Source organism: Seriola dumerili, unplaced genomic scaffold (assembly GCF_002260705.1).
Source record: "Seriola dumerili isolate Sdu_G_001 unplaced genomic scaffold, Sdu_1.0 BDQW01000018.1, whole genome shotgun sequence".
Lineage (NCBI taxonomy): Eukaryota > Metazoa > Chordata > Actinopteri > Carangiformes > Carangidae > Seriola > Seriola dumerili.
The window spans coordinates 2,561,197-2,580,543 of NW_019174273.1; the positions used below are offsets into that span (position 1 = coordinate 2,561,197).

The 19,347-nt window shown below is 40.5% G+C and overlaps 1 protein-coding gene across 1 annotated transcript in view; it reads left to right on the forward strand.

Annotated features, from left to right (window-relative positions):
• LOC111232131 (dystrophin-like) overlaps window positions 1-19,347 on the forward strand; it is a 186,257-nt gene that overhangs the window by 47,423 nt on the left and 119,487 nt on the right. Inside the window, exons 16-21 of the mRNA XM_022759501.1 lie at window positions 2,005-2,128; window positions 4,111-4,189; window positions 6,817-6,929; window positions 7,561-7,689; window positions 10,899-11,091; window positions 16,011-16,156. Coding sequence (XP_022615222.1) covers window positions 2,005-2,128; window positions 4,111-4,189; window positions 6,817-6,929; window positions 7,561-7,689; window positions 10,899-11,091; window positions 16,011-16,156 — 784 coding nt within the window. The remainder of the gene's footprint in view (window positions 1-2,004; window positions 2,129-4,110; window positions 4,190-6,816; window positions 6,930-7,560; window positions 7,690-10,898; window positions 11,092-16,010; window positions 16,157-19,347) is intronic.

Consider the following 19,347-nt stretch of genomic DNA (forward strand, 5'->3'; position numbering starts at 1 on the left):
GTAATGCCATCAGCAAAGCTGGAGTCATGCCAGGCGTTTCACTTTGCCTTTTTCCCTGTACAATGTGAAGCTACATTCTACTTACTGCAACAGCTCAAAGCCTTCCCTTTATAGTTCGGCCTTTAATGTGAGAAAACATCATGAAGTGTTTTGCTGACAGAATCATTCAGGACTTTGGCGATGAAGAAACTACTGGAATCAATTCCGAAGACATTATATCAGTTAAAAGAGAAATTACACGGATGGAATTATTGCTGTGGAAATGGACATCATACTGGATTAACCATGTGAGCTGTTGTAGTAGGCCGCAGGTAATTCCACCCCTGGGTAATGCCTGTAATGCCTGGGAATTTCTCCAAATGTGGCACAAATGTTCACTTGAGCTGCGTCCCAATTCAGGGGCCACACCCTTCAGAGGACGTGGTCTACGAAGGTGTGACCCTTCGTAATGTCATATCCTGAACTGAAATTAGACGGTCTGGTCTTTTCACCTTATATCACCAGCTGTTCTCATCCTTACAGTTGCGTCGCAAAGCACGGCTCATGTCTCCTAGCAACCTTGACAACACGTAACTTTTCTTTCACAAAAACTTGAGGCCCTTGGTTTTAACAGTTGTACCGTTAGCTGTTGAACTGAGCTGAAAGCCAGTACTTACATTAAACAGTGTAATCCTCAGGCTCTCTGTCAGTGTATTTGCTTTCATTGCTGGCATGCAATGAATCTTCTGATGGATTGGGCTGGATCCTTCGTGGCCCAGGAAAAGAAGGACGCATGTGAAGGAGCCTTTGCAATGGGACAGTCTAGTTGGCTGCCGCGACGCCATCGGTCTTCAAATGCAACCTCCGAAGGATGCAGCCCCTGAGAACTGATTAGATCTTGGTGGTCAAAGGTCCAAGGTCACTGTGACCACACATAACACTTTTTTCTCCCATAACTCAAGAATTCACATGGTGATTTACTACAACTGGTTGGTGGAGTCATGACACCCCAAGGTGGTAATTCTAGTTTCACCTGGGATTTCTTAGTAACTGACCTTTATTTCTTTGAGTTATTTGAGGTCATTATTGGAATCTCAGCTTTTGTATGAGAATTCTTGGTGTATTAGATAAGCATTGACAACAAAATGTAAGAAAGTTAAAATTGAAGTGGCAGGATGCCTGTTTTATTTGTACCTCATACACACAGACACACAATTCCCTGTCACCATTTTCAGGGTATTCCATGGGTCAACAAATGGTAGCAGAATCTGTAAGCTGGTAAACATTGATGTAAACAACACAGGTTTCAAAATACATCTAATGGTTTTGAAATTGGTTTTGCAAATGTTTCGTTTGGAAGGAAATGCATTCAACTTGTTGTTAGACCTCAAGGATACACACAGTGTGTCCTGGTGAGAGGCACTGAATATAAACATAACTCCACAGGACATCAACACATTATTACACTGTGCTATCAAAGGATCTGAATACTTCCTCCACAACTGCTGTTATGTTAATGCTTGTAAAAGGGTATTTGTAGGCATATTTAAAGTTCCTTTATTAGAATACAATTTCCTTTCCCCAGTTGTAAGTAATTTACATTCAATTAGACTGTAGTTCAGTATACTCTGTGTAAATGAATCCCTCACAGTTCAAGACTCTGATTGGCTGATGCCTTGGCTCCTCTCACTGAATGAGGTAATGAGGTGGCTTCCAAATCTGCTTGATTGGATGAAGTGAATTCATTTTAACAAGTGTCTTGATGTATTTTGTGTAAATACAAATCTAAGTTTAAAATTCATGTGAGGAAATGCTAAATGTGACTTTGAATGTTGACAACAGAAGTTAAATTAATTAATCTTAAATTAACAAGAACAATAAAAGATGCAATCTTGGAAATGTAGTTTTTATAGAAAAAAACTGCTGCCACAAACTGCCTCACAATATCAGCATAGTGAGTAACACTGATGAGTTGGTGTTGGTGTGTGTGTGTGTGTGCGTGTGCGTGTGCGTGTGTGTCGTCAGGTTTGACGTGGACTTCACAGAGGTTCACAGCTACATGACCCGTGGTGAGGCCATCTTGCAGAGCCCCGAATTCTCTGTGTCCCGCAAGGAAGGAAGCATTCAGGAACTGCATGACAAAGTGCAGGTAAAACATCTGCGTGTGTGTGCGTGTGTGTGTGAGAGAGAGAGAGAGACGCCCACAGACCATAATCTGCTGAGGCCTGTGATGCTGAAATAGCAAGGTTCCATTGCACAGTTAGGTCAGGAATGAATTCTGCCTTCCATATAGCAATCATACCTGTGAGGACAGTCAGAGCTGTCATTATGCAAACAGGACAACGCTGATGTGGCTCAGTGGAAGCACGAGATGCCACAAAGTGTCCATAATGAGTGTGTTTTCAAAGTGTTATACTGCAGCTGACTGTGTATGTCAATTGACTGAATTTGTCCTCTGAAGGAGAAAACAAGATAACAACAGAAAACAGGGACAACAAGAAAGATGAACATCTATATGCTTTTTGGAGGGGTTAGCGTATGAAATGATAAAACATGGAAAGAAGCTGTTTTAGCCTGAGACATTGGTCTTTTTATATGACTTTGACATTTGTTAGCTAACATATTAGCAAACATTTTCCTGTTGATAGACCCAGCAAACATAGAGTAACATAGCCTGGTTCTGTCCAAAGTTAACATAAAGCTAACTAATTAGTATGTCAATCTCGTTTGACTATCTGTTTATCAGATTTTTGGCAGTACAAGCTGTATGCACAATATTTACACAGTGTATCGCTAACATGTTAGCTAACATGTTAGCTAACATTTGCCTGTTGATACATCCAGCAGACATAGAGTAATGAAAGTGATCATTAGCATGAATGTTAGCCTAATTTTGACCCCCTTTTAACTCTGTTTTTGGTGTCCACCTGCTCCTGAGAGAAATATCTGGCTCTTCAGCTGTGAAATGCTCCACTATAATCACTGGCTCGCCTCTGCAGTTTGGTGCAGTGTTGCCAACTGTTCCCAATGGAAAATAAAGCCACAATTCACAATTGCTTTATTAAATTGTGCTAATTTTGATATCTGTGAAGTAAAAAAAATCAGGCTAAAAGTTGTGCTAAACTTGCCTCTTGTTATTTTTATCTCTAAATTTACCTCTTATCTAATTCAAAAATGATGTAACCTGTTATATAGACTGTGGAACTGAAATGTAAAAGATATACATATGAAATATGAAATATAAAATAAATAGAGCGTATCCACACGCTGAATGAACCCACGTTTAAACTTAAATAGTCAAGTTATATTCAGAACAAAAACAAAAGAAGGATTCCCTGGTAGAGATCAGTGACTGGTTGTTAGGTAAGCATATCCACAGCTCATTCATATTTCTATCTGACTGCTATGGGTCAAGTTAAGTCAGTCTCAGAGAGCCTCAGCCACATGAAGAGCACATTTGGTGAGAAATATTGGCGACTCTCATTAAGGTGGAGAATTTGAGGTCTGCACAAAATCTGCTAGATTTCATTTCAAGGCTCTTTTGTGAAAAGTAAGTTGTAAAATGTGTTGTAAAAGTCACCAAATCTATTGAGATTGCTAAGTAGCAACACTTTTTTGGTGCTGGGCAGGTAGTGGACAGCTGATTTTGTGTGAGGTACTTATATATAGTGTGTGTATTATCTGCAGTAGATTCAGATCAGCTCTGCGGTTTAGAGGAGCAGCAGGAGCACTGGGACAGAAACTGAGTGATGGGGCCATCTGCAAAAACGTGTTTTAGCCACAGAAAAAAGTTGATATCAGTTGAAGTGTACGTTTTATTTTGAATATTTTCACCACTTTATTTGCTGTCAAACTGTGGAACTATAGTTTGAACTACACTAAGTGCACAGACTAAATATCACAGCAGAATAATGTCAGAGGCAGATGGTTTGTTTAGAAGTAATACTCTTGGTAATACTACTTCTACTACTTGTGTTTTTAATCTGTCTTTGTAATAAATGATAATTCTCCAGCTCTCAGCTTGTCATTCTTCTGGTCTGTCTGCCTCTCCTGGTCACTGTCTTGTCCTTTAACTCCTCATTTCTCCCTCTGCCCATCACTCTCTCTCTACCTCCCTTCTCTCTGCCATAGGCGATAGAAAGAGAGCGGCCAGAGAAGTACCGAAAGCTTCAGGAGGCAACACGCACAGCTCAGACCCTGGTAGAGCAGGGTAATGTGTGCACACACACACACACACGCACACTTGTTCATTCACATGCATACACACACATGCACGCACGCACAATCTGTCTGTCTCCATGGCAACGCCTCCACCTGGCCCACCCTCTCTCCTTGTCTCCATAGAAACACTGATAGAGAGAGGAAGAGACAGAAAGAGAGAGGGAGATAGATGTTTCTTTTCTTCTGTCCTCTCCTCTGTCCTTGTGCGATTGTTTGGGCTTCTGAAAGCTCAGCAACACTCAGTTTACATTTTTCACTTTTCCTTTTTATCCTGCTGCTTTAATCTTCCACCAAACAAAACACGCCTGAACATTCCTCAACTTCCTGGGCAAGGCTGAGTGTGTGTGTGTGTGTGTGTGTGTGTGTGTGTGTGTGTGTGTGTGTGTGTGTGTGTGTGTGTGTACTGTATTTTAATCGACTGTTAATGTTTTAAATGAGGCATTTAAACCTTGAGATAATTAATCTAAGTAAAGCTTATGAATAAAACTCAACATTATTACAAGCAGCAAACATTTCCAGGTACCAATGAACAAATTAATCCTCAATTTGAAAAACAAAAACAAAAAAAGAAAACATCCATACCAAGGAATAAAACTGTAACGATAACGATGTGAGCAACCAAGCTCGCACTGTGCGCTCCAGCTGTGTCAGAGCCCCAACATGGATAATGACAACCTGTTACGCTGCACCTGAAAGTGTTTCCTGTAGCATCAATTTATTCACTTAAAAGAAATAGCCAGAAACAGCAGATACAACTTTCATAAAGCATTTGATTTAGCTTTTATTTATCATAATTTTTCTTAATAAGAATAAGAAAACAGTTGAAAAGTAGCTGCTGCTGCTGCTGCTGCTGCTGCTGCTGCTGCTGCTGCTGCTGTGCCGCTCAAAGCTGGTGCTGTGTGTCTTTCAGCACCACGGAGGTGAGGAAAGAGAGAGAGATGCAGATTTCAATAAGTACCTTTTTTGCTGAAAGAAAATATGTTCAAAGACCATTTTTTACCAATCCACCCTCCTGTGTGGAATGAATACACGTTCATATTCCTGAGTGCTACACACACATAATTATTAATTTTTTTCTAAATGTGAGGTGTTGAAAATGATGCTTTGAAAAGTTCAGATGTATTTTGATTGGCTGTCAGTTTTGGTCTCCATAGCTAATTTCCTCCTTCATGACAGCTGTACGGGGGTGAATATTTATATAACTCACCTGTTTACATTTTATTAAGGCTTAAAGTTATGTATAATTGAGGGCGTGGCCTTTGAGTGACAGGTGGGTGAGCGTATGCTTGCCACTAATCAGCATTCACTGAAGTCTCACCTCCACACATGCCCCTCCTCTTTGACCATTTTTGGATTAGCTGGGAGTTAGAGGCGGAGTCAGACACTGCCAAGATCGCAATGGAGGAGCAGCTCACTCTGAGTTTCAAAACCGCTCTTCAGAAACTTGTGGGTGACGTCATAGAGGCTGCGTCCATCTTTATTTACAGTCTATGGATGTAAAAACGGTGTAATTAAACAACTTCAGAATAAGACATTCCCACATCTGTATATTGAATGCACAGAGACACAAATGAAACTTTTTAAACCTTCATCCAAATGTCCAAGGAACAGATTATAGGGATTAATTACTACTGCAGACATATTACTGCCCAACACCGATTACAAACAGAGTTTCAGTTTAAAACAAAAAGCTGGTCCCTCTAGTTTTTCTCTAACAGGAGGAAACGGTGCATTTTCAGGAGCAGGATGGTGTATGTGGCGCAAAGTAATAAGATATATAGGCTTTGAATGTAGTCCTTCAGTACTACAGTACTCTGCACATGGGATTTACTGTCAAGAAGAAGAAATCTAATTGTTAAAAGTTCAGCCTCAACCTTCCTTCAGCTTCAGGGTTACTTATCTTACATTAAGTTTATGCCTCTGTATTCATAGTAACCTGTTGTCAGAAGTAGCATCACCTTGATGTTTGACATGTGACTGTAAATGGAACATAATGAAGGTACGATTACAGGAAGAAAAAGCAATTTCCAGCCTATTTGCGTGCCAGATGAGAAACGCGAGCCAGGATGCTTCCTTTTCCAGGTCCAATTATCATCTAGCCGATGGGGTTCAGTTTGCCCTTTCGGAGGCAGGAGCGTGAATCCATCTTTTTACAACTTGAGCGTTGACTTTTCCCTCCTGGAGCCTCTTGGAGGTTCTCATTTTCCGGGCGCTGGAGTTTTACATGCACTTTAAATTGGTCATTTACATCAAAAAAATGTTAGTTAGCAGTGAGCGTGAATACACAATGAGATGTGTGTGTGCGAGTGTGTTCAGTTGGAACTCACATTTTGAGAAGAGTATCAACGACTTGTTTCACCTCCACTACAGATGACATTAATCAGAATCGCGGGGTGTTTGTGTCCCCTACAAGGAGACCAGTCGTGCACATGTGAACTGTGAAATATGTATCACTGGGTATGTGTGTGTGTGTGTGTGTGTGTGTGTGTGTGTGTGTGTGTGTGTGTGTGTGTGTGTTGTTGTGTGTGTGTGTGTGTGTGTGTGTGTAGTGTACTAGTGTGTGTGTGTGTGTGTGTGTGTGTGTAAGTAAGCCCCCCTCTCTGTCTGTGCCTCCAGAGGGGACTCGTGCTGAAGACATTGCCCAGGCAGCGGAGCAGCTGAACCAGCGTTGGGTGGGATTCTGCACCCTGTTGGCAGAGAGGCTGGCGTGGCTGGCTTATCAGGCAAAGGTACACACACACACACATACACATACATACACTCATGTCCACTCTGCATCTGAATATTGGCTCACCAACCTGTTGTTGCTGGAGCTCCAAAAGGGAAGAGAAGTGTTTATATGAATATATCTCAACCTGGATCAACTTTTCAAATAGAACACAGGAGAAGAGGGAAATAGGGAGCTTTAAAATATAATTTCTCCTTAGTCATAAATTTAACTTGGTTGGCACTGAAGAAAACCTGTATTATATTTATTGTTTTGTTTTTGGAATATGTGCACAGCGTGGGTGGAAAAGTATTGCTTCTGCATGAATGTATGAGGAAAGGCAGGTGAATATCACAGACAGAAGCTCTGTTACTATGCATAGACTTTAAACAACAAATCTGCCATGCAGTTGCAGAGTAAGGATGTCAGTGGGATGACTCACTCTGATGATCACAGGTGTGGATGGAGTTTGTCATTCAGACCCATCATCCAAAAACTTGAATAGAGTTTGTGTTTTCTTGTGTCTTTTTTAACCCTTTATTCAAAATGTGCTTCTGTGTGTGTGTGTGTGTGTGTGTGTGTGTGTGTGTGTGTGTGTGTGTGTGTGTGTGTGTGTGTGTGTGTGTCTCTCTCTCTCTCCCTCCCTCCTGCAGGTGCTGGCCTTCTACAGCTTGTTTGAGCAGTGTGAGCAGGCCGTGGACAACAGCGAGAACTGGCTCAAAGTCCAGCTGCCTCCAGCATCTGAACCAGAGCCGCTCAAAGTGCAACTGGACCGGTGTCGGGTGAGTGAAACAACTCAGGCCCACACTGGCAGAGAGTACCGCTCACTCCTCATTTCATTTTGTTGTCCAGTCTTGTTTTGTTTAGTTCGTCTTTATAATATTACTTTATTTATGTGGCTTGTTTGGATTTTTGTCTCTTTTCATGCTTCTTTTTGTCACAGCATTTTACTGTAAGTATTTTTTATGTTAGTCATTTATTCATTCCAACCCCGACTAGTAGAGATTAAACAAACAGCTGTCAAAGCACCGAGTGACCAATCTTGAGACTTTTTGGACAAACGTGATCTGCTTTCCATCAGTACTGTCCCGTGAGTGAGAGGCCCCTCCTCCTCTGTATCTGCTCTGTTCAGTGGCAGAGAGGCGGAGCAGCAGTTTGTTACCCAGACAGAGGCTGAGCTCTGTGTGAGAGACACACAGATACTCTGTCACCTAACTTTCTCTCTGACGGATCATTTTACAAGTAAATATAGATAGAGATATAGAAAGGCACTATATTTGAATTTGGGTCAGAAATCATGCTGGGAGTCATAACTCAGTCAAACTTGAACACATGAACATGAAACACATTTTTAAATTATGGGTGACTGATACCTACCACGCACTAGTAGACTTTGAAAAGACTTGAGTCTGACACCCTCTCACATATTAAGACAATGTGACACTGTAAGATTTTGTAAAGACTGTCACTATTTGTAAGACAAGATTTTTTTCCCATCATGCTCCTGGTGGAGGTCCAGACTTTTTTGCTCTTTGAAATTCTACATCACTATCATCACTATCACTACTATCATTATCATCATTTTTATTTTTATCATTATTATTATTAGTTGTAGTAGTAGTAGTAGTAATAGTAGTATTAGTGTTAGTATTAGTATTATATGAAGATAGTAACTCAACACTATAATTGTCATGATCTGCCCCTAACATGACTGTTTGGACTTTGTATTTATGATTTCCTGTTTTATTTTGAAATTATTTTCCTTGCCTCCCTCATGTATTTAATGGCGGCCTCACACCAAAAGACTTGCATTCTCGCTCCTTCCCCGGAGTCACCTCCACGCTCACTATCAGCTCAGTTTGCTGCTTCCTGAACATTGAACGTCACAGTTTTCATGAGCCAGAACTAAAAGCCTACGATAATATGATAATGATAATAAGGATATGATGGTTTGATTGATTGACTTAAAACAGCAAAATGAGCAAAACGAGCAAAACTCTCGTGATTTTATTCCGACATTTTAAATTTGTGACAGTGAAATGGCTTGAAAAGTCATTGGGTGTAAAGCCGACATCACACTTTCCAAAGATATAATTATTTCTGATGTCCATTACAAATATGTCCATAAACACACTTTAAACCCCTGCTTTTAATCAAATGTGTCTATAAATGATTGGACAGCTTAAACAGCATTCACAATGACTGGCACACACACACACACACACACACACAAGTTCATTTTGATAACATCTAAACACCAGACGAAAAGTGACATGGAGTTGAAAAACAAACCTCAAGAGGCAGAAACGACAGGGGGCTGAGATGTAATTAAAGTGAGAGGACATAAAGACAGAGGGAAGTGTGTAAATCCCACAGACGTAAGATGGAGAGATTTCAGAGTAAGAGAGAGAAATAAGAATGGAGCAGGAGAAGGGACGGAGGAAAAGAGACGGGGACGTTAACAGATGAAATTAGGAAAACAGAGATGCAGGATTTGTCTTTGAAGATATGTCTTACCTCCACTGCAGACAAATTCACACACGGTTTCCTTTAGAAGTGCGCCCACACATTTTGACTTGCCAACAGATAGACAAATAGAGAACACACATTTGCTCCCACATATAAGTACTTTGTGACTTCCTATCTTTATATTAAACAGGAAAGACTTAAGAGAAAATAAAATATTTACTTTCAAAACAACCTTCCCAGCAGCGAGTCATGCCTTCAGCTGTCAGCTTATGAAAATATATTCTGTCAAGGTTATAAATGCCTGTGTTGGCTAACATTATTCATAAATAGAGAGTCTCCAGGCTCCAGGCTAGATTATGAACTTACTCGGTTCCAGTGGGATTCGACTGAGCTGCATTCAAAGCCTTTGTCCAAGAAATGAGTGAATATTAACCTGCTACACCCACAAGTCACCTGGACTCATCCTCCATAGAGTGCCATAGAGCTCCAGTGTCCAAAAACATGTTCCTTCCTCACCATGAATACACACACACTGTCGTTTTTTTTCTACTGAATTCCATACACATTGTCCTGCTACCTCAATTACTCACTAGAGTACCAAACATTGATCAATCCGCCATTGAAAATAGTCCCCAACAAATGCACTATTTCCCCCTGCTTGAGTGACGTTTGTTCAAAAAAGGATTTGGGCTGAGAGACACAGACAGGGTTGGAAATTTGCTGACTATAAGAAAACTATAAGATATCATGTTTGATTTAAAGGAATAAGAATAGACTTATTAAGTTTCTTTACAAATACCTGCCTCTGACTACCAGCACCTTTAAATCTGACAAATGAACACAAACAGAAATGTAAAAACAGCAGTTTGTGATGTTTTTCAGGAAAATTTTATATTTGAATACTTTAGCCCCAGCGTCACAGACATTAGAGTGGTGTTGGGAATAAGTCACTTCAGACAAAGCAGTCAGAGCGTGTCCTTATCGTTAAGATAATACTTTGTTTTACTTTCTTCAAGGAAAATGTGAGTTGTTTTGTCTGGAAACTGAAGGACATCAAAGGTGAACTGAAATTTAACAATCTGAAATAACTATAACCTGATGAAATAGTATCAGCTGGTACACAGAGAACCAGTGCAACTCATTCAGACTATTAGTATCACATCTACTGATGCACCACTCTGTGTGAATGTAGTCAATAACATTTACAGTAACTCTGCAGCTTCTGTCTCTACCCCAACACTCTCACTTACTTCTCTAGCTTCTGTCACACTCACACACCAATGGTACATTGTTGGGTCTAATTTCCTGCTTGGCTTCCTATTCATTAACAGTCAGAGCTTTATTTAAACATTTCTGTCAAATAGAACTGATTAAGCATAAGACTGAAGTTTAATGAAAACATAACACTGTTCCATAGATCAGTCATGGAATAGTTCAACAGCAACATCGAAATCTCCTTGGTTGGTGTGGCTGACGAACACTCTCCTCCTCACCCCCTCCCTCTCCCTCTTCGTCTTGTCAGGAGGAGGTGGCTCGCCTGGCCTCCCTGCAGCCTCAGGTGGACCTGCTGGAGAAGCAGCTGAAGGAGCTGAAGGAGCAAAAGGAAGGGGAGGAGGACCCCTCGGCTTTCCTGGACGCCGACATCAACGCCTTCAAAGAGCACTACCAAAAGGTTCTGGATGAACTGAGAGCCAGAGAGAGGCAGCTGCAGCTGGGTGAGAGACACGAGATGATGATTCACTCCAAATACACCTGATCCCTGCAGCTCATTTAGTGAAGAGCGGAGGAGCTCACATGTTAGCTTCACCTTCTGACCGCTGGTTTTATTGCACTCATCTTCAATAACTGATGGGTGCAGTTTGTCAGAATAATTAACCTCTTAAAATTTATTGAAAGTTTTATATTTTGATTTTCAAATAAAACTAATTTCCCGTTTACTGGAGTTCATAGAAAACATTAAATCAAAACAAGCCAAGTTTCAAAGTTCAAGTTAATTATATTGATATTAATTGTGGAATTGCATCTAGCAACATTAAATTCCAACAATCTCAAGTAATTTAAAACAGTCTGTTAAGCCTGAACTCATTAAATTTCACAATAAGATGAAGGGAGAAACAGGCACAGCAGTCAGTGGTGTCAGTGGTCAGGCTGGTCCATATGTTTACAATGAAATGACTGAAGTCCAGACAACGTATCCACTGCTGAGGAGAAGGCACCTTCAGTGAGATACTGACTGATGACATGAAAAAGTGAAGAGAACATGGTGGTTGTTTTTCTCTGTGATTAAACAAGGCCTCATCATGCCCAGACAAGTCCAGGGAATTAGCCAATCACAAGCTGGCAAAGTGCTGATAAGGGGATGTGGTCAGAAACTGATTGAAGTCTGCAGCTTAAAGGTGCTGATGAACTCAATGATCCCTTGATAATAGTCAGTCAATCAGTGACAATATTGTTAAGTAATATGTTTTTAATTACGTACTTAATTAAGTACTTAATTAAGCATAAGGCATTAAAATAAAAAAACAACTTCACCTGAAGGAAATATTATCTGCATCTTTCCTTTAATGGTTTTCAGTAACATTTGGACCCATGTGTCCTGTAGTGTTTTCAGTGTCAGTGTGAGTCTGTTTTGGCAGATAGAAGGTCTGAGCAGGATTTAGACAGACTGTTGTCAACCTTATTGAAATGTATTTTTATTCCTCCGCGCCGGTGACATACTGTTTTCAGGTTGTCCGTCTGTCACTGTAACCTGAAACTAGTCTGAGTGGAGGAGGCAGACAACCACGAGGAGGTGATTCTAGTTCATTTAATTCTACATGACTGTAAATTTGTAACCAACAGCAAAACAACAGAAGCAGACAAAGAGAGACAGCTTTAAAACCCAGAGCATCTCTGTTTGCTCTTACTGACACTTGAGGTCATCTTGTCAGTTTAAACTACTGGCTGCTGTTTGTATTTTGTGGCTCAGTGGGTCACTCCCTCACAGTGCAATGGGCATCTTTTAACAGCTGCATCAAACATCTGGTTTTGTAGCCTAAAACTCGTAATTAAAAGATCTTTGGTTTGTATTCAGTCTCAGTCCTGGGGGTTGTTGTAGTTCTAGTTTTGATCATGTGATGATATGACCCGCAGCCACAAATCGTATCATCACATGATCAACATCCAGAGATCCAGTTTGTAAAACCAAGAAATCATTTACCTTCCATGTGTTTTTCAGCGCCTGTGTCTGTGAGCGACTCTAGATTCAAGCACTTTAGAGGATATACGTGACTGCTGAACGTCAGCCGTGCCCACACACACACTGTGTCAGACAGACTTGTTGAAGCAAATGTCTCTACCCACAACTGCAACAACAGCCCAGCATGCAGCACAGACACTTGTTGTGATTATTTAAAAACAGACTGAATGCACTGAGATCATGCAAACACACACAGCATACAGCAGCGGCTCTCAGTGTGGGCAGATGCATGGATAAAGACAACACTGTTTCCATGTGATCTGAGCTCCAGTTACAATCACAAGCCATTTATGTTTGATTTTGCTGCACTGTTGGTATTATAGTTATTCTTTTATATCCCAACATTTTTAAACAATTCACTAACTATGAACTGCTTTTGTCAATATAACACAGTGGCACTAATTGCAGCAGGTTATGTGGCGAGACTGCTTTAAACAGAATGACCCGGGTGCCACAAACATCCACCTTGTTGACGTGTCCTTGGAAAAGCCACTGAATCAGTGCCAGCGGCAGCCCTGAATTAATGTTCACACTGACCTCTGACGTGTGTGTGTGTGTGGGGGGGGGGGCAAGAGACGAAGAGAGCGTCCATATGGAGATCTGTCAGAAATCATTATCAGATTTTACAGCGACATCAAACACATCTTTGAACAATGGGCCAAAGTCAAAAGATGTGTCTGACATTTTATATGCGCCTCATGTTCTGACTGAGCAACAACTAAACACATTTTAATGAGACACAAACGCAGGAATGAAGAGTTGAATGGAAGCAACTTTGAATTTTTTGTTCCTGTAAAAACTTCAACTACAGTTGAAAATGCTCCTGACACAGCAAAGCAAAAGCTCCAAACTAGACCTTCATTTCTTTTGTGTGTGTTCTCTCTTTATTTTATTTTTTTCTATACTTAATTCTTGAAACATGACGAACAAGGAGAGTTATAAGGAATAACAATAATAATAATGATAATAATATGGTAATAGCAGATATATGATGTACAACGTCCTTATAATAATAACAAGATATAATTAATAATTACGTGTATTTATATATACAGGAGACAGTGTAATAATAATCATATTGTTAACCATTATGATAATTATTATTATAATTATGCAGTAAAGGCCAAGCTAGACCCTTCATTGCTGGTCCAAAACACAACAGAGTAAAAACTAGTGAGAGTTAGTTATTTGGATTGTGATAGAATCCGACCAAATAAATCCACTGTACTAGCAAACTTGTTTTTGCACTTTGTACAGACAAATACCAGGATACAGAGCAAACAACAAGACAGAAAACTGATACTACAGTTGCTGCCGCTAAGCTAACAAGCAGAGACCCAGCACACCAGCTCCAGACAGTGATGTCTGGCTACTAGAGCTAGCATCACACCAACAGCATATCAAACTAGAAAGCAAGCTGAACGTCTGTGGGCACACAAATGTGACACAGGTACCTGCTGCTAGCTAGCCAGTTGGTATTAGCTATGAGGGGACAAAACAGCACTGACCTATTGTCTCTGTGAAACCTCGCAAAACGAATGTTATCCACCTGTCAAGCAGAAACAGAGCAACCTCAGAGGTTTTCTCCACCCCGGTCTGATTGCCCATCAGCACTACCAGGACAAATCCTTGCTGGCTGCTGCAGCTGTGCACCGTCAAAACATCCGTAAAGTTTTAAAGTTTTACAAGTTTTTTTACCGGCCCTGTCAGTCTTAGCGGATGAATTCTTTCCCAGTCTCCACCATTGGAAAGCCTCACCGATGTTAACGTGACTCTTCACTCTTGCACTTCTTTTCAATTTATTGTTCTTCTGACCTTCTCCTCTCCGGCTGTTGCTCGACCATCTCTCCCACTTGGCAACATGATTATATATGATCATGCTGCCGCCAGTAGACCTTCCTGCATGCACTCGCCTTAACATCTCTCGTCTGTGTAGTTGCTTGTGTTGGGAGTATTTGCGCCACATGAATTGTCAAATTGATGAAGATGTTTTCTGCATTTGCTGGTGTTTTGTCTGTTTGCATGTGTTTTCTGAGGCTGCAGTGCGTGGAGCTCTCAGGGGCCACGGTAAAATATATCCACTGAAAGAATGACACTGAGGGGAAAGGCAGTGACAGAGAAAAATGCAGGGAGTGGGAAGAAAGGAAGAGAAGGAGAGTCAGCCAGAGAGAGATAAGAGCGAGCGAGGAAGAGAAAGATGCTGACACCCAAGCAGACAAACTCTACTTGTTTACTCACTCAGACAGTTTCTTCCCTCGTGCCACACACTGTGCTTTTCTCATCCACACCAGGGGTGAGATATCTAACACACACATTTGGCCACTCACACATGGCTGGGTAGATGTCTGTGTGTAGACGCACACGGATTACTGTGCCAAATTCCTGAGGGCGGCAATGTTTGAAAAGCATATAAAAAGATTTCCTCTGAAAGGAATGCAGTTATTTAAATGATACTCTCTCCTTTTGTGGTTTCTTTTCTGCTTCTCAAGTCAGGTCAGCACATCGCTTTAAATCCGTTCACTTCAGGTCAGGGAAGCTTCATTATCATGAATTAAAGAGTCTGTTTATATTATAATATTATCCAAAGTTCAAAGTTTTCAAACTGAACAAGTGTTGAACATTTGCATATAGCAACATGCAGGTTTTGGATATTTCACATTTAAAATGTGAATTCTGTGAAAACACATTTCACACACGGGTTGTGTGTTGAATAAATGAATAATACATTTCATTTATAGAGCACTTTAATAAACTAAAGTTACCAAGTACATTACTACAGAGAACCAAAAGAGACGGCTACAATACTGCAATATAACAGAGAAACTAGAATCAGCTCCTGGTGGTCGTCTGCCTCCTCCACGCAGGCTAGTTCCAGGTTACATCCCTGTTTATCCAGAGTCAGAGAAAATATGGACCATTTGTTTGACATTTGTCATAATTGCTGTGTGAAGTCTTGAGTAATGGCGAAAAAGTGTTTTGTGAGGTCACGCTGACCTTTGACCACCAAAATCTAATCAGTTGATCCTCCAATACTTGTGAATGTTGGGCCAGATTTGAAGAAGTTCTGCCTCTGGCTCTGGCTGTCTACAGCCGTGCTAACAGCTCTTTGAGGCTGAACTCAAGCTAACATCAGCATGCTAACATGCTCACAATGACAATGCTGATGTTTAGCAGGTAGAATGTTTACCATGTTCACTGTCTCAGTTCAGTGTATTAGCTTGCCTCTCTTACAAATGCTCTGAAACCTGAATAACCTGAATATATATATATATATTCAGGTTTATATTTGTGACATTTAAGTAAAAAGTGTTATGCAGTGTGTAGCTCAACAAGCACAGATCACCTGACGGCCTCTCTGAGATCTCTCTCTCTCTCTCTCTCCCTGTTTGTGTGAAGTTTTGGAGAGCTTGCCCCCAGCTCGATATAAGGAAACCATATCAACGCTGTTGGCATGGTTACAACACTGCGAGGCCAAACTGGCCCTGCCATCCACGGCCGTCACAGAGTATCCTATTATGGAACAGAGACTGAAGGATGTTCAGGTACACACACACACAGACACACACACACACACACACACACACACACACACACACACACACACACACACTCTCTCTCGTCTACATATACATATTTATATAGAGTGATATAGTCCTGTGTTAATATCTTATCTGAACTTTGTGTGGGTGTAAAAGTAAGTAAGTAAGAAAGTTGAGGTTGCGCTGACTTTACATTCACACAGTATGAAGGGGCAGTAAAAACATATTGTACTATGAACTGTTGACTGTATTGTAACGTACATATTTATTCATTCATTCACCGAGTACTTCGTTAGCAACACCAGTGACTTTGACGGTGGTGTGTGCCAGACGGCGGTTGGAGCCGACAGAAAGGCTACAGTAAAGAAGATAACCATTTCTTCATGTCAGAACAGAAATCTTTATGGGCACAATTTCCAGTTTTCTAATGCTACTACAACTACTGCTGCTACTTCCAGCACAATAATTCACCAGGTCACAAATCAAAAGTAATCTCAAACTGGTTTCATGAACTAGGGCTGCCTCTCAGGGTTTTTTTTCCCACAGACGAAAAAAGAAAAAAACAGAGATATGAGCCTGGCAAAAAAACTTGCCTTTTAGGGTTTTCCGTATAAAAGTAATATTTGATTTGAAAAAAGCAGCACTACAGCGGCTGTCTGTCCTGCATGAGCCTGGATCTTTTAATGATTGAAAATGAAACCTAGATCAAACTGAAAAAAAGGTAATACGTTTTGATAGCGTCTCTGTATTAATTCATAATTTTCGGACTTAATTCACACTTCACCTGTTACATGTTAACTTACACTTGACCTGATAGTTCTTACTTACACTGCAACTGACACTTTGACTGCTTTTAATGCCTAGATACCAGACATTTAAACTGCTCCCAGTGCAAACACTGAACTGTCTTCAGCGCTTTGAGTGAAATTTCAACAGCAAACATCTTAAACTCACAGTTCAACTGCTTTCAGTTTTTACTCTTTATATCACAGTTCAACTGCTAACAGTAATTACACTTAAATTTCTTCTTCCACTCCTTTCATATGTTACTCTTCAACTCAAGTTAACTGCTTTCATTCTCTACTCTGTTTTGCACTCCCTGAATTCTATTTACACTTCATCTGATTTCACTTTCTTCAACTACATCTGTGACTCTTTCAAGTCAAGCGACTGTTTTGAAAGTTGTTTTTTATTGTACCAAAAGATCCAAAGACTCAACCAGCTTCCAACCAGAGACATTTGAACTCTTTTATATTATCAGATAACTTCTCTCGGGTGTAGTGTAGTGTAATGTTGAAGGATGGTGTAGTGACAGTTCATAATTTGTGATTATGCTGTTAGGTGGGTTTAGTATAATCCCACCATCCAAGAGGAGTCAACAGTGATTCAGCTGATAGGTGGATTTGCTCTGCATTACTATGTATGCTCTTGACAACACAGCTGCTCAGCTCTATTTACAAATTCCCATAAAATGCCAAAATGAGGTTGGCTCTATAATCCTGTTAGGTTGTATAACACTGTAATCAGTTTTTACTACAAGTAGTAAAGTTATATGACCACTGGCGATGCCAAACTTCCAAGGCAGCACGCTTTGAAAGGATGCTTTCTGCTGCTCTTTGAGGCTGCAGACATATAGAGAGAGGAGAGAAAACAGATGACATGCCCCATTAACCAAGAGTCTGATTCATACCCACAACCTAGTAAGCAAAGCGTGTGCATCTGATACACCAGGACATCCCCAAATTACTGCCGTAAACATAAGATCTGTAGAATGTAGAATCATTAAGTAAACTGGAGTGTGCCTTTAAAGAGAAGAGGTCATTTCCAACTAAGTTTGCTTGAGACACAAGTGTTAATACTTGCGGAAGTTTTTTAAGGTGGAACATTAAACTGGAAGTGAAATGAAATGAGTTGTGTGAGCATCTGATAGCGAAGCAGAGGATATGACAGACAGATACAGGGAGGTTAGCCTAATTCAGTTTTTTTTTTTTTTATCACATTTTCAGTCAGATATGAACCGTATGCTTTACTCTTTAATCTAAATGGGTCAGATATTATCAAGGTAATGTTAGCTCTCCTCATTGGTTCAGTAGCTACACAATTATATCTGCAGATACTGGGTGTAAAGGTTTAGTAACAACAACTGTATATGTAAGAACCAGTTTGTGTTGTTTGACCTGTTTTAATGTAGTAATGCATAAATCTCCTTATTAAACACTTACATTTAAAAGGGTTCGTTTTGAACTCACAGCTGGTGAACCTTTTCCTGGTCAGGCTGAAGGTGGGAACAAGCAGAGGTCACAGATTTCCATGCACTAGTATAGATATAAAGAGAGATATTAATAACTACAGATATTGATCTAGCCATGTATGGAATGACAATGTTGTTGTTGGATCTTGATGCTGTTTTGATGAAAGCTCTGATTGGGTAGCCACAAGCTTTTAGTGCTTTCTTGAGGCGCTCGTTCTCCTGCTCTTCACTCTTATTGCTTGTCTGTCATGTTGACCAAGTCACCATAAATTAGACCTATTTACTAGTAAATGCGAAACATACTTTTAGTTTGAAAACTGGTTGTGTCTTATTGTGAAAACTCTGGGGTTGTGTTGTAGTCTGGATGGAGGGAAACTGAGACCTTCCGAAACAATGACGTAGACTCCAACGGTCACTCCTGATTGTATCCTGTGAGCTGCGCCCTTCATTCGAAGCAGCAGCACAGACAGTCCATTACACTGGACTCTCAGAAAACTAAAAACAAGCGAGAGAGAGAGAATTTCACTTTCACTGAGAGTCTGTAATTTTGTGAAGCTCAACTTGCATCTGTTTAACATGCAGAGCACAGGCCAGAGCTGGTCTGCTGTTTCTGCTTGTCTACAACTCCACAATCATGAGAGGTTGGCAAGGAGCAAAATACCAGTTGAGCAAATCAGTGTCTCTGTTTATCACAGTACAGACACAGATACACACTGACACTCAGAAACACCATTGTAGTATGTGCCACGCAGATACGCAGCAATACAGAGGTGACTGCATACACACACACACATTCATTGTGTTACTGTTAATCTGTGTTCCAAGTCAAAAGCTTTTTTTTATTATTATTACTCTGTTGTTGTTTTGTTTGTGTTGATTTTTATATTCAACTTAAGTCAAGGTCACAGCACAAAGAGAAGTGTGTGTGTGTTGTGTGTGTGTG